Here is a 14,550-nt window from a genome sequence, read left to right as displayed (position 1 = left end):
AGCGAGATGGCGGCGGAGACCCTCCCGCCATGGCGGCGCGCTGTCCCCCAGCTCCGCCCGACCTCCCTCCCGGCACGCATGGCGCGGGCCCGCCTCTTCCCCTGGCGTCCTGCGCGGTGATTGGCCCCTCGGGCGTCCTGGGCGGTAGCGGGCGCGCGGCGCGGGCATTTGCGAGTCCTCGGAGGGCGCGGCGTCTCCTGCGGGTGTCGTCCCGACCCCGCGTGGTTGCCCTGTGTCTCGTGGGTGTCTCGTGGGGGTGTCGTGGGGGTGTCGTGGGGAGGGGGGTGTGTGTCGTGGGGGTGTCTGTGTGGGTGTCGTGGAGGCGTGTTTTTGTGGGGTGTGGGGGTGTGTGTGTGTGGGTGTGTGTGGGGGTGTGGGTGTGGGTGTGTGGGTGTCGTCTCGGTGTGTGTCCCGGCTGTGGTTGCCGGGTCCTCCCCTCCAGCCCCGTCCCCCCCCACCTGTGGTTGCCTTCCCCCCTCTCCGTAGGTGCCTTCACCACCCCACCGCCGTCCCGGCCCCCCCCCGAGTGCCCTCCCCGGGAGCGCCCCCCCGCGATCGCGCCCCCCTTCCCCGCAGCCCCGGTGCGGAGCTGCAGCAAAGGTACTTCCCTTCCGACGAGCCTGCTGGAGTGGAAAAGCACAAACGGTGGCTACGCTTTGTCCTTGCAGGCGCGGAGCGGAATAGCGAGGTCCCTCTTCCTCTCAGAATGGCTGCAGGTGGCTATGAGGAAATCCTCAAGTACTACGAATTGCGTGAAACAATTGGGACAGGTAGGCTTAATCTGAACGCACACAGGAGCGTGCGATCTGCCTAACCGCTGGAGTACTTACCTGAGCGCAGACTCACTGTTACCCCAGAATCTACAGGCCGCGTTTCAAGTGTGTCTCTCAGGGGACAGAACGCTGTGAGTGGAGGTCGGTAGCAGCGATCGCTTCTCCCTCTAGCGAAGATGCTGCGCGCTGTGTGCGCTACGGACTCCAGCGTAACTGAGACTGTAGGCCAGAAAGCGTGACATCGCTCTTAAGCGTCTCTTGTTTGAAGTCTAGGTGGGTTTGCAAAGGTAAAACTTGCGGAACATCTTCTCACCGGTGAAAAAGTTGCACTAAAAATCATGGATAAACTTGCTCTAGGGGTAAGCCAAAAGATACTTAACAGTTGGTAGCGTCTTCTGCTGTTCCTGTGCGTTCTCGAGAACAGAGGGGCGCGACACGTCAGTGCCGCCTGCTTGTCCCGTTGGTTATCGACTGATGCTGTAGACTTGGACGAGTGTTAATAGAAGACCACAAATCTTGTGCTCTGTTGTGGAGAGGGCAACCTTCTCTGGCTGTAAAATTGAGGAAGTTAAAGATGATTACAGTAATTGAAACAGAATGCTGGTGAGGATGCTAACTATTTTACACCTGCCCCTCTGGGTTTTGCTGCTCGGTGTGCCAGAACTGTAGGGCAGTAACAGCAGAGCTGTTGCTGGATTGAATCTGAGCAGCTGAATTGTATGCTGTCATCTCCGTGCTGTGAAATTGTGTGTCTCCCAATAGTCTGACGCTTGCTGTGACGTCCGGGCTGTCCAGGTAGTCGGCAATTTCATACCTTGCTGTTGCCGTCTCTTGGGATGATTTGCCTCGTGTTAAGGTAGAAATTGAGGCCACGAAGGACTTAGGTCACCAGCATATTTGCCAGTTGTATCACGTGATAGAGACATCCAGGAAAATATTTGTGGTCTTAGAGGTAAGAAACGGTGTTTCTGCCATGGCGAAGGTTCCTGGTTTTAGCTGTAGCGGTGGATGATAACAGAGTTCAAATGAAACAATTTGTAAAAAGCCTTCCCAATGATGAGCGCATTCAAGACGCTTCACTTTAATAGTGAAGCTGGTAGCGTGTTCTGTTTTCTGTCTACTTGTAAAAGCCACTCGTCACTGCTTACAGGAAGTGAAATGACTTTAATTCCTACGTTGCGCTTCAGTTATTCTAAAATAGCATCAGCAGGATAGGCGGGACCCCAGACCTCCTGCGTGGTTGTCACCTCCTGGGCCATCTGTACCGCCTGTGACGTTAGTGTGATGTGGCCGTTGCGAGGCGTCAGGCAAGAGTCAGCCTGTTTGTCTCGGCTCGTTTGGTCTGCCGCAGTGCTGGCATGGGGCGCTTGGGTGCTACTGTGATAAAGCGGGAGGGATGGAAGAGTGTCCTCTGGTAACTGTCCAGTGCTCTGGTTGTTCAGATTTCGTTACTGCATTCTGAAGGTCTTCTCTTTTTCCTGTCTTCACGCAGTACTGTCCTGGAGGAGAGCTGCTTGATGACGTAATTTCTAAGGACCGCCTTTCAGAAGAGGAAGCTCGTGTATTTTTTCGGCAGATTGTTTCAGCAGTTGCTTACGTTCACAGTCGGGGATGTGCCCACAGGGATCTCAAACCGGTAAGCCTGAGCAGGGGTCAGATTTGCATAAGTAATAACGCACACCCACTTCTGTTTCTCCATGAGGAGCCAGAGCAAGTTACGTCTTTGCCGTTATCCTGTGCTTAGAGCTCTTGACCTGTCTTCTTCTGAAAGAGCGTTATTTCTACTTGCTACTGTGCTCCTCAGCTGAGCTGGATGCGGCTATATCTGAGGAAGGACCCTCCCCTGAAGGAGAAGCAGAACAACACGCTCCAGCTGGGAATGGAGCAGAGACACGGGTCTGACTTCCAATGTTGCTTAGGCATTTTTCCTATTCCCTTTGTGCCGGCTTGTACCTGGAGACAGTCTCTATGGTGCTATTCCGTTGTGCAAACTGTCCTGTTTTCACCCCCAAAGGACTCCACTGAAGCCTTCTCGTCTCCGGGCTGAAGGAACTGCCTTTCCCTCAGCCTCTCCTCACTGAGCAAGCGCTCCAGCCCCCCAAGCAGACTCCTGGCCATCCACTCAGCTTACTTCAGTTTGATGTCTTTCCTGTGCTTGGGGGGCAGAGGCTAGATGCACTCTTCTAGCTGGGCTGAACAGAGGACTAGAGTGCCTTCTCCCAATAGCCTGACTGTGCTCCTTTTCCTGTGTCCGTGGTATAGCTGGCCGCCTGTTCTGCCAGAGCAGACCGCTGCCTTGTGTCCAGCTTGCTGTCTGTCACTCCCCCTCTCCCCGCCAGGCCCTTCTCAGCAGATGGGAGCTAGTGTTCCCCATCTGGAATACGGGATATGTTCACTAGCAGCCGGTCAAAATCTGCAGAGGAGAGCTTTAGGTAAATTCTAGCTGCTAATGGCAGGAAGAAACAAGGTGAAAGAAGACACGGTGCCTTGGATACTTGGGTTGTAGAAGCTTTCATTACCGCTTTCTCTTTTACCAGGAAAATCCCCTGATTGACGAGCAACGTAACTTGAAGCTGATAGACTTTGGACTTTGTGCAAAGCCAAAGGTGAGAGTATCAGTCGCTTTCTCAGAGCAGAGCTAAGTCAGCTACTGCACACACGTGAGAAAAAGCCATGTTTGACTTCCGATTGCAGTGCAGAGACTTGCCCAAAGACCCTAAACTCAAGCTGTTTGCACAGCTTTCATCCAATCGCTAATTACGTGGTGGGGCCTTAACTGTGGGAGAGAGCAGTTAACGGCATGTTATGACCAGACTGTTAGATCGTTTTCTCCTCTTACGCTTCACCTTTTATCCTAATCTGAGGCAGAGATCACCTTGCATGTGTAGCACCTGCTGCCACCTATAAAGGCCCAGAATATTAAGCTTATGTTGGTGTGCATTTTTCCCTAATAAGTTTTAATGGTGTCTGTCTCTTTTCAGAAGATTTGTGTGTATGTGGAGATTGTGGACCGAATCAAGTAGTTTATTCCGGTTACGGTTACGAATCCTCTGGTTCCACGTGATTGTAGCAAGTTGTTTCCCGAGTTTAAAATTGGTTCCTAGGAGACCTTTAAAGCCATTTGTCAGCTTAACACGTGAGGTGGGTGCTGTTAGGAAACAGTTTAATGGGCAGGTCTTACTGACCCAAGGACAGTTACTTGTCCTCGGATCGTTTTAGCTGCCTCAGGTAAAACTCGGGCATCGGGCAAGCCATCGAGACTATTAGACCATCATCGTCTTGGTGCTATAACGTCGTCTTATTCTGATCTGCCTAGAACAAAGCCCAGGCAAAGTAGTAACATGGTTTTAACAGGGAAGTATTTTTAGTGGTTCTTCATCAGGTTATTGCATTAAATACTGGTATAAATAACCAGCTAGCCTCATGCCCAGTAGCTCTTGCATCACTTCTTCCCAAGTGCCGCCTCTCTTCTCTTTGCAGTTGCAGAGGGAAGTCTTCTTATCAGAGGAGGAGCTGTGGAAAAGACTGCTTGGGTGGTAGGTGAATGAGCAGCTTGGGATCCGAACGTTTATGGGATACTCGTGGTCTTAGACAATTTTTGCCTAGAGAGGCCATGTATTAATCCAAGGCAAAGTATAAGAATGTAGACGCACAGCAGAGGAAAATGAAGCCTCCGATGCCTCTAATATGTCGTTGCTAGGAGACTTAAGCTGTGTTAAAGCCAATGCTTCTCTGTGTTCAGTTTTCTCTGTTATTCCAGGGTGGCCTTGATTACCATCTGAGCACGTGCTGCGGAAGCCCGGCTTATGCAGCACCGGAGCTGATTCAGGGCAAGGCATATCTTGGCTCAGAGGTACGTGGCACAGTTTTAGGTTAGGGCTCCCCCCGCACCGCCCCCCATTTGTTTGAAGCGGTGCGGTTCAGATACGCTCACGTATCTGGTTTCTCTCTCGGGTACCGCTGGATAACATTGCCTAGGTGGTTCTCAGAAGCCATGTGACTAGCCTCAACGGTCACAGCCTGGAATAGCACGTGGTGCTCTTGGCCACGTACCATGGAGCTGGCTAGTTCGTCCCGACCAACCCTTCCCTATCATCTCCGTTTGGTGCTGCGTATTTTAGTGCCCTACAAAAGAGTCACCGAAAGTCCTTCCTCCTACTGCACGTTCAAGCAAGGATTTGTTCTGTTAATTATCCAACTCTTGTTGCAAATTTTTTGTGCAGTCTCAGTATCTTGGATGCTTTACCAGGCCTGTCTTTAGCTTGAAATTCGTGCCTGAAAACTTGCTCTCTTTGTATGGCGCAGTGTAGTACAATTTGAGAGAAGAAAAAATGTGGAGGTTGCCCAGCTTGGATTCCACGTCTAGAACATGAGGACCTGCTACTTACCTTTGTGAATCCATCCAAAGCGCTGTAATTGCAATCCCCTCAGACCTCCTAAATTGCTGTGCTGTTGGACGGAGTCAGTCTTTTTTCTTCTGACGTACCTTTGCACCACTCTCCTTGGCCTCTAACTCTTGCTTGCGTTTTTTGGTTGGTTGTTTTAGTTTCCATGAAGTCCAGGCCTTTTCCAGCCTCCTTTTTCTTTGCGGTCCAAGTGGCAATTACAGTGTGAGGTGGTGTGAGATATGTGTACCTTGTCGTGCCTCTGCGAGTAGAGAAGCAGCAGCAGGGCTTTCATCCCAGAATCCCAGGTTGGTCCAGAAGGGACCTCAGGAATCACCTCGACCAACCTTTCTAGGAAGAGCACAGTCTAGACAGGATGGCCCAGCACCCCATCCGGCCGACTCTTGAAAGTGTCCAATGTGGCCGAGTCACCCACTTCCCCCGGGGGATTATTCCAAGGGTTGACTGTGTCACCGTGGAAAATTTCCCTCTCGTGTCCAGTCAGAATCTCCCCAAGAGCAACTTGTGTCCATCCCCCCTCGTCCTCTCCATGTGACTCCTTGTGAAAAGGGAGTCTCCATCTTCTTTGTCGCTACCTGTTGTGGTTTAGCCGGCGACTCAGCCCCACACAGCCGCTCACTCACTCCCCCGCCAGTGGGACGGGGGAGAGAATCAGAAGGGTAACGCTCATGGGTTGAGATAAGAACAGTTCAATAATGAAAATAAAACAACAACAACAACAGTGCAATGGAAAGGAAAACAATGAGAGGCACGAAACCCGGGGCGGAGAGCGAGGGGAAGGGGAATGAACCACCAAAACAAACCGCACGTGACGCAGCCGCTCACCGCCCGCCGACCCAACGCCGCCAGCCCCCGAGCGGCAACTCCCCCACTTAATATACTGGTCCTGGCGTCACATGGTATGGCACGAACATCCCATTGGCCAGTTGGGGTCAGCTGCTGCCGCTGTGGTTCCGCCCCTCCCGGCCTCCTGCCCACGTGGCAGAGCATGGGAAGCTGGAAAGGTCCCCGACCACCACAAGCACTACAGTGAAGAGAATCAACACCTTCTCAGGTGAAACCAGCAAACTACCCCTTAAGTACTGCTACAGGGTGATGAGATCCCCTCTAAGCCTCCTTTTCTCAAGGCTGAACAAACCCAGCTCTCCCAGCCTATCCTTGTATGGCGGCTTCCCAGTCCTTTGATCATCCTGGTGGCCCTTCTCTGGACGCCTTCCAGCCTGGCCACATCCTTTTTGACGAGCGGGGACCAGAACTGTACACAGTGCTCCAGGTATGGCCTGACAAGCGCTGAGTAGAGCGGGATGATGACTTTATCTCTGCTGGTGATGCCCTTGTTGATGCAAGCCAGCATCCTGTTGGCCTTCTTGGCCGCAGCAGCACACTGTTTGCTCACGCTGAGCTTCCTGTCCACCGGGACCCCCGGGTCCCTTTCCACAGAGCTGCTCTGCAGCTGGGTGGATCCCAGTCTGTGAGGATTTGTTCCATAACTTTCCCAGGGTTTGAAGCAAGGCTGATGGGCCTACAGTCACCTGGATCTGCTCTCGGGCCCTTCTTGTAGACAGGGGTAACATTTGCCTTCTTCCAGTCCTCTGGGACATCCCCCGTTCTCCACGACTTCTCAAAGGTTATGGAGAGCGGCCTTGCAATGAAGTCAGCAAGCTCCGACAGAGCCCTGGCCCAGCTGGGCCTTTCCATTGCACTGTTGTTGTTGTTGTTTTATTTTCATTATTGAACTGTTCTTATCTCAACCCATGAGCGTTACCCTTCTGATTCTCTCCCCCGTCCCACTGGCGGGGGAGTGAGTGAGCGGCTGTGTGGGGCTGAGTCGCCGGCTAAACCACAACAGGTAGCGACAAAGAAGATGGAGACTCCCTTTTCACAAGGAGTCACATGGAGAGGACGAGGGGGGATGGACACAAGTTGCTCTTGGGGAGATTCTGACTGGACACGAGAGGGAAATTTTCCACGGTGACACAGTCAACCCTTGGAATAATCCCCCGGGGGAAGTGGGTGACTCGGCCACATTGGACACTTTCAAGAGTCGGCCGGATGGGGTGCTGGGCCATCCTGTCTAGACTGTGCTCTTCCTAGAAAGGTTGGTCGAGGTGATTCCTGAGGTCCCTTCTGGACCAACCTGGGATTCTGGGATGAAAGCCCTGCTGCTGCTTCTCTACTCGCAGAGGCACGACAAGGTACACATACCTCACACCGCCCCACACTGTAATTGCCACTTGGACCGCAAAGAAAAAGGAGGCTGGAAAAGGCCTGGACTTCATGGAAACTAAAACAACCAACCAAAAAACGCAAGCAAGAGTTAGAGGCCAAGGAGAGTGGTGCAAAGGTACGTCAGAAGAAAAAAGACTGACTCTGTCCAACAGCACAGCAATTTAGGAGGTCTGAGGGGATTGCAATTACAGCGCTTTGGATGGATTCACAAAGGCAAGTAGCAGGTCCTCATGTTCTAGACGTGGAATCCAAGCTGGGCAACCTCCACATTTTTTCTTCTCTCAAATTGTACTACACTGCGCCATACAAAGAGAGCAAGTTTTCAGGCACGAATTTCAAGCTAAAGACAGGCCTGGTAAAGCATCCAAGATACTGAGACTGCACAAAAAATTTGCAACAAGAGTTGGATAATTAACAGAACAAATCCTTGCTTGAACGTGCAGTAGGAGGAAGGACTTTCGGTGACTCTTTTGTAGGGCACTAAAATACGCAGCACCAAACGGAGATGATAGGGAAGGGTTGGTCGGGACGAACTAGCCAGCTCCATGGTACGTGGCCAAGAGCACCACGTGCTATTCCAGGCTGTGACCGTTGAGGCTAGTCACATGGCTTCTGAGAACCACCTAGGCAATGTTATCCAGCGGTACCCGAGAGAGAAACCAGATACGTGAGCGTATCTGAACCGCACCGCTTCAAACAAATGGGGGGCGGTGCGGGGGGAGCCCTAACCTAAAACTGTGCCACGTACCTCTGAGCCAAGATATGCCTTGCCCTGAATCAGCTCCGGTGCTGCATAAGCCGGGCTTCCGCAGCACGTGCTCAGATGGTAATCAAGGCCACCCTGGAATAACAGAGAAAACTGAACACAGAGAAGCATTGGCTTTAACACAGCTTAAGTCTCCTAGCAACGACATATTAGAGGCATCGGAGGCTTCATTTTCCTCTGCTGTGCGTCTACATTCTTATACTTTGCCTTGGATTAATACATGGCCTCTCTAGGCAAAAATTGTCTAAGACCACGAGTATCCCATAAACGTTCGGATCCCAAGCTGCTCATTCACCTACCACCCAAGCAGTCTTTTCCACAGCTCCTCCTCTGATAAGAAGACTTCCCTCTGCAACTGCAAAGAGAAGAGAGGCGGCACTTGGGAAGAAGTGATGCAAGAGCTACTGGGCATGAGGCTAGCTGGTTATTTATACCAGTATTTAATGCAATAACTTGATGAAGAACCACTAAAAATACTTCCCTGTTAAAACCATGTTACTACTTTGCCTGGGCTTTGTTCTAGGCAGATCAGAATAAGACGACGTTATAGCACCAAGACGATGATGGTCTAATAGTCTCGATGGCTTGCCCGATGCCCGAGTTTTACCTGAGGCAGCTAAAACGATCCGAGGACAAGTAACTGTCCTTGGGTCAGTAAGACCTGCCCATTAAACTGTTTCCTAACAGCACCCACCTCACGTGTTAAGCTGACAAATGGCTTTAAAGGTCTCCTAGGAACCAATTTTAAACTCGGGAAACAACTTGCTACAATCACGTGGAACCAGAGGATTCGTAACCGTAACCGGAATAAACTACTTGATTCGGTCCACAATCTCCACATACACACAAATCTTCTGAAAAGAGACAGACACCATTAAAACTTATTAGGGAAAAATGCACACCAACATAAGCTTAATATTCTGGGCCTTTATAGGTGGCAGCAGGTGCTACACATGCAAGGTGATCTCTGCCTCAGATTAGGATAAAAGGTGAAGCGTAAGAGGAGAAAACGATCTAACAGTCTGGTCATAACATGCCGTTAACTGCTCTCTCCCACAGTTAAGGCCCCACCACGTAATTAGCGATTGGACGAAAGCTGTGCAAACAGCTTGAGTTTAGGGTCTTTGGGCAAGTCTCTGCACTGCAGTCGGAAGTCAAACATGGCTTTTTCTCACGTGTGTGCAGTAGCTGACTTAGCTCTGCTCTGAGAAAGCGACTGATACTCTCACCTTTGGCTTTGCACAAAGTCCAAAGTCTATCAGCTTCAAGTTACGTTGCTCGTCAATCAGGGGATTTTCCTGGTAAAAGAGAAAGCGGTAATGAAAGCTTCTACAACCCAAGTATCCAAGGCACCGTGTCTTCTTTCACCTTGTTTCTTCCTGCCATTAGCAGCTAGAATTTACCTAAAGCTCTCCTCTGCAGATTTTGACCGGCTGCTAGTGAACATATCCCGTATTCCAGATGGGGAACACTAGCTCCCATCTGCTGAGAAGGGCCTGGCGGGGAGAGGGGGAGTGACAGACAGCAAGCTGGACACAAGGCAGCGGTCTGCTCTGGCAGAACAGGCGGCCAGCTATACCACGGACACAGGAAAAGGAGCACAGTCAGGCTATTGGGAGAAGGCACTCTAGTCCTCTGTTCAGCCCAGCTAGAAGAGTGCATCTAGCCTCTGCCCCCCAAGCACAGGAAAGACATCAAACTGAAGTAAGCTGAGTGGATGGCCAGGAGTCTGCTTGGGGGGCTGGAGCGCTTGCTCAGTGAGGAGAGGCTGAGGGAAAGGCAGTTCCTTCAGCCCGGAGACGAGAAAGCTTCAGTGGAGTCCTTTGGGGGTGAAAACAGGACAGTTTGCACAACGGAGTAGCACCATAGAGACTGTCTCCAGGTACAAGCCGGCACAAAGGGAATAGGAAAAATGCCTAAGCAACATTGGAAGTCAGACCCGTGTCTCTGCTCCATTCCCAGCTGGAGCGTGTTGTTCTGCTTCTCCTTCAGGGGAGGGTCCTTCCTCAGATATAGCCGTATCCAGCTCAGCTGAGGAGCACAGTAGCAAGTAGAAATAACGCTCTTTCAGAAGAAGACAGGTCAAGAGCTCTAAGCACAGGATAACGGCAAAGACGTAACTTGCTCTGGCTCCTCATGGAGAAACAGAAGTGGGTGTGCGTTATTACTTATGCAAATCTGACCCCTGCTCAGGCTTACCGGTTTGAGATCCCTGTGGGCACATCCCCGACTGTGAACGTAAGCAACTGCTGAAACAATCTGCCGAAAAAATACACGAGCTTCCTCTTCTGAAAGGCGGTCCTTAGAAATTACGTCATCAAGCAGCTCTCCTCCAGGACAGTACTGCGTGAAGACAGGAAAAAGAGAACACCTTCAGAATGCAGTAACGAAATCTGAACAACCAGAGCACTGGACAGTTACCAGAGGACACTCTTCCATCCCTCCCGCTTTATCACAGTAGCACCCAAGCGCCCCACGCCAGCACTGCGGCAGACCAAACGAGCCGAGACAAACAGGCTGACTCTTGCCTGACGCCTCGCAACGGCCACATCACACTAACGTCACAGGCGGTACAGATGGCCCAGGAGGTGACAACCACGCAGGAGGTCCGGGGTCCCGCCTATCCTGCTGATGCTATTTTAGAATAATTGAAGCGCAACGTAGGAATTAAAGTCATTTCACTTCCTGTAAGCAGTGACGAGTGGCTTTTACAAGTAGACAGAAAACACAACACACTAGCAGCTTCACTATTAAAGTGAAGCGTCTTGAACGCGCTCATCATTGGGAAGGCTTTTTACAAATTGTTTCATTTGAACTCTGTTATCATCCACCGCTACAGCTAAAACCAGGAACCTTCGCCATGGCAGAAACGCCGTTTCTTACCTCTAAGACCACAAATATTTTCCTGGATGTCTCTATCACGTGATACAACTGGCAAATATGCTGGTGACCTAAGTCCTTCGTGGCCTCAATTTCTACCTTAACACGAGGCAAATCATCCCAAGAGATGGCAACAGCAAGGTATGAAATTGCCGACTACCTGGACAGCCCGGACGTCACAGCAAGCGTCAGACTATTGGGAGACACACAATTTCACAGCACGGAGATGACAGCATACAATTCAGCTGCTCAGATTCAATCCAGCAACAGCTCTGCTGTTACTGCCCTACAGTTCTGGCACACCGAGCAGCAAAACCCAGAGGGGCAGGTGTAAAATAGTTAGCATCCTCACCAGCATTCTGTTTCAATTACTGTAATCATCTCTAACTTCCTCAATTTTACAGCCAGGGAAGGTTGCCCTCTCCACAACAGAGCACAAGATTTGTGGTCTTCTATTAACACTCGTCCAAGTCTACAGCATCAGTCGATAACCAACGGGACAAGCAGGCGGCACTGACGTGTCGCGCCCCTCTGTTCTCGAGAACGCACAGGAACAGCAGAAGACGCTACCAACTGTTAAGTATCTTTTGGCTTACCCCTAGAGCAAGTTTATCCATGATTTTTAGTGCAACTTTTTCACCGGTGAGAAGATGTTCCGCAAGTTTTACCTTTGCAAACCCACCTAGACTTCAAACAAGAGACGCTTAAGAGCGATGTCACGCTTTCTGGCCTACAGTCTCAGTTACGCTGGAGTCCGTAGCGCACACAGCGCGCAGCATCTTCGCTAGAGGGAGAAGCGATCGCTGCTACCGACCTCCACTCACAGCGTTCTGTCCCCTGAGAGACACACTTGAAACGCGGCCTGTAGATTCTGGGGTAACAGTGAGTCTGCGCTCAGGTAAGTACTCCAGCGGTTAGGCAGATCGCACGCTCCTGTGTGCGTTCAGATTAAGCCTGCCTGTCCCAATTGTTTCACGCAATTCGTAGTACTTGAGGATTTCCTCATAGCCACCTGCAGCCATTCTGAGAGGAAGAGGGACCTCGCTATTCCGCTCCGCGCCTGCAAGGACAAAGCGTAGCCACCGTTTGTGCTTTTCCACTCCAGCAGGCTCGTCGGAAGGGAAGTACCTTTGCTGCAGCTCCGCACCGGGGCTGCGGGGAAGGGGGGCGCGATCGCGGGGGGGCGCTCCCGGGGAGGGCACTCGGGGGGGGGCCGGGACGGCGGTGGGGTGGTGAAGGCACCTACGGAGAGGGGGGAAGGCAACCACAGGTGGGGGGGGACGGGGCTGGAGGGGAGGACCCGGCAACCACAGCCGGGACACACACCGAGACGACACCCACACACCCACACCCACACCCCCACACACACCCACACACACACCCACACGCACACCCCCACACACCCCCCCACACACACACCCCCACACCCCACAAAAACACGCCTCCACGACACCCACACAGACACCCCCACGACACACACCCCCCTCCCCACGACACCCCCACGACACCCCCACGAGACACCCACGAGACACAGGGCAACCACGCGGGGTCGGGACGACACCCGCAGGAGACGCCGCGCCCTCCGAGGACTCGCAAATGCCCGCGCCGCGCGCCCGCTACCGCCCAGGACGCCCGAGGGGCCAATCACCGCGCAGGACGCCAGGGGAAGAGGCGGGCCCGCGCCATGCGTGCCGGGAGGGAGGTCGGGCGGAGCTGGGGGACAGCGCGCCGCCATGGCGGGAGGGTCTCCGCCGCCATCTCGCTGCCGACGGGGGCGGCGGAGGCCGTGCCCGGTCCCGACAGAGAACCTCGCCCCGTCCTACCGGCGGCGGGGGCTGGGGCGCGACCTGCGCCACACGCAAGATGTCCGCCCGCCCGAGGAGCCCGCGCTCGCGCCGCGGCGGGCTCGGCTTCCCTCCCGCGGGGCCGCCCCCTGCGGCCGCCGGCCCGAGCCCCGCTGCCCCGGGAGCAGCGGGGGCTGCTTGTCAGCGGTCACTTGGCTTTCTCTGAGCTACAGCTCAGGAGCTCTCACAGCATCTATATACATTCTCCCTGGCCTGACCCTGCGAGGTCCCTTCCCTCTGCCCCTGAGGGTCTGTCACGATCCACTGTTGGCTTGAACAGTTTGGCAGCGGCTAAACCCCCTTGGTTTCCAACCGACCTCTCATAATTCTGGGATGTTGGGGGCCGCTGGGCCTAATTTCTGGGTAACTCCGATGTGTTAGCGTGACTAGGTTCCTTTAACATTCTCAGAAACAGAATTAAGACTCAAACCGGAGTCAAGTGCCAAGGCACTTTATTTGGCCAAAAAGAGATATGCGAGCGAAAAGCAAAAAAAGAGGGGAAAAGAGGGTGAAAGAGTGAACAGGAGGGTGGGAGGGCGTGGGACTGTTGCGACAGCTGTCACCACGGATCTGCGGCAGTCTGTCCGGTCCGGGGAGTGGGGGGGCGGGTGGTGTCCGGGCGTCCGATGCATCTTTGAAGCCGGTGGAGGGGGGTCGTTCCAGAACGCTCCTCCATCGTCTCTGCCGGTTTCCCCTTTTTGTAAGGTTGCTCTCTTGCATAGTCGATAACTGTCCTGCATACCCACGCTTCCCCTTCAGCGGTGGGGCACATGCCCAGTACCGTCACTGCTTGAGGGTGCTTGAGACTTCTGGAGGCTCCGAACCCCACCTGCCATATGTTGCCAGTCAGCCTTGAGACCGGCCCTACGCACGGAGAGTATGTGCTCCGAGATAACGGGGCGCGCATTCCTGCCGCGTCGGCCTTGGTGATTAAACTGTTCTGCTCAGCTGCCGTAGCGATCAGGCTGCGGTAGAGAAACTTGCCCACAAACAATGTAGAGACAAGATTCTAGTCCCTGACAGAGTCCCACTCCCATCCCCCTGGGCGTCCGAGTCCCGGGCGGTGGGCAGTGAGAGGCGTGTGACAGCGAGAGGCGGCTGTCATGGTGGGCCACGTGCATGGCTGACTATGGCTCCATTTAGTGTGGGGGCCTCTGGCCCTGCCCACTCCCCCACTGGTGGGGCCCGCTCTCCACCCCTCCCAGCTCCGCGTGCATGCCCTGGGGAGGAACTGCCACTCTGGTCAGCAGGGGGTGGAGAAGCAATGGGGTCTGACATGGCCGATCTCCTACCTGGGCATGGATGCTGGGCTTGGCCAGGGCCTGGGCAGGGCCCCCCCGGCCTCCAGAGATCCCCAGGGCCTCTCAAAGCCCTCTCAGGGACATGTGCGGGGCCAAGCAGCCCTTCCAGAGAGCCCCAGGGGCTCTCCTGGGCCTCGCATTGCTCCACGAAAGGCGCTCCAGGGCCACTGCAGGGCCCGGGGAGCAGTATGGCTACCTGGGGCTCCACGTTGGGTGCAGCAGAGCCCCCCCAGCTGTCTGGGGAAGAGCAAAGCTCCACAGCACCATGTGGGGCCCCTCCTGGTGCCCTTGTGGGGGCCTGGGGGACAGAAGGGCTTCCCAAGGGGTGCAAGCGGGAGCCGACGCATCCCC

At 53.6% G+C, this 14,550-nt stretch overlaps 2 protein-coding genes across 2 annotated transcripts; one reads left to right on the top strand and one right to left on the bottom strand.

Annotated features, from left to right (window-relative positions):
- The first annotated feature begins 1 nt into the window (after position 1).
- Positions 2–5,274, top strand: LOC142050839 (maternal embryonic leucine zipper kinase-like). The gene is made up of 6 exons (XM_075080050.1): positions 2–239; positions 669–770; positions 2,266–2,409; positions 3,311–3,379; positions 4,534–4,626; positions 4,752–5,274. The coding sequence occupies exons 1-6, from the start codon at positions 30–32 to the stop codon at positions 4,800–4,802; spliced, it is 669 nt and encodes a 222-aa protein (XP_074936151.1). The 5' UTR covers positions 2–29; the 3' UTR covers positions 4,803–5,274.
- A 2,234-nt stretch (positions 5,275–7,508) lies between these two features.
- On the bottom strand, positions 7,509–11,412 carry LOC142050479 (maternal embryonic leucine zipper kinase-like). The gene is made up of 6 exons (XM_075079140.1): positions 11,407–11,412; positions 11,058–11,210; positions 10,374–10,517; positions 9,404–9,472; positions 8,157–8,249; positions 7,509–8,031 (listed from the first exon to the last, which is right to left on the bottom strand). The coding sequence occupies exons 1-6, from the start codon at positions 11,410–11,412 to the stop codon at positions 7,981–7,983; spliced, it is 516 nt and encodes a 171-aa protein (XP_074935241.1). The 3' UTR covers positions 7,509–7,980.
- Positions 11,413–14,550: the final 3,138 nt, after the last annotated feature.

Source organism: Phalacrocorax aristotelis, chromosome Z (genome assembly GCF_949628215.1).
Source record: "Phalacrocorax aristotelis chromosome Z, bGulAri2.1, whole genome shotgun sequence".
Classification (NCBI taxonomy): domain Eukaryota; kingdom Metazoa; phylum Chordata; class Aves; order Suliformes; family Phalacrocoracidae; genus Phalacrocorax; species Phalacrocorax aristotelis.
Note: the sequence above shows the minus strand (reverse complement) of the source record. Positions and strands in the feature narration are given on the sequence as shown.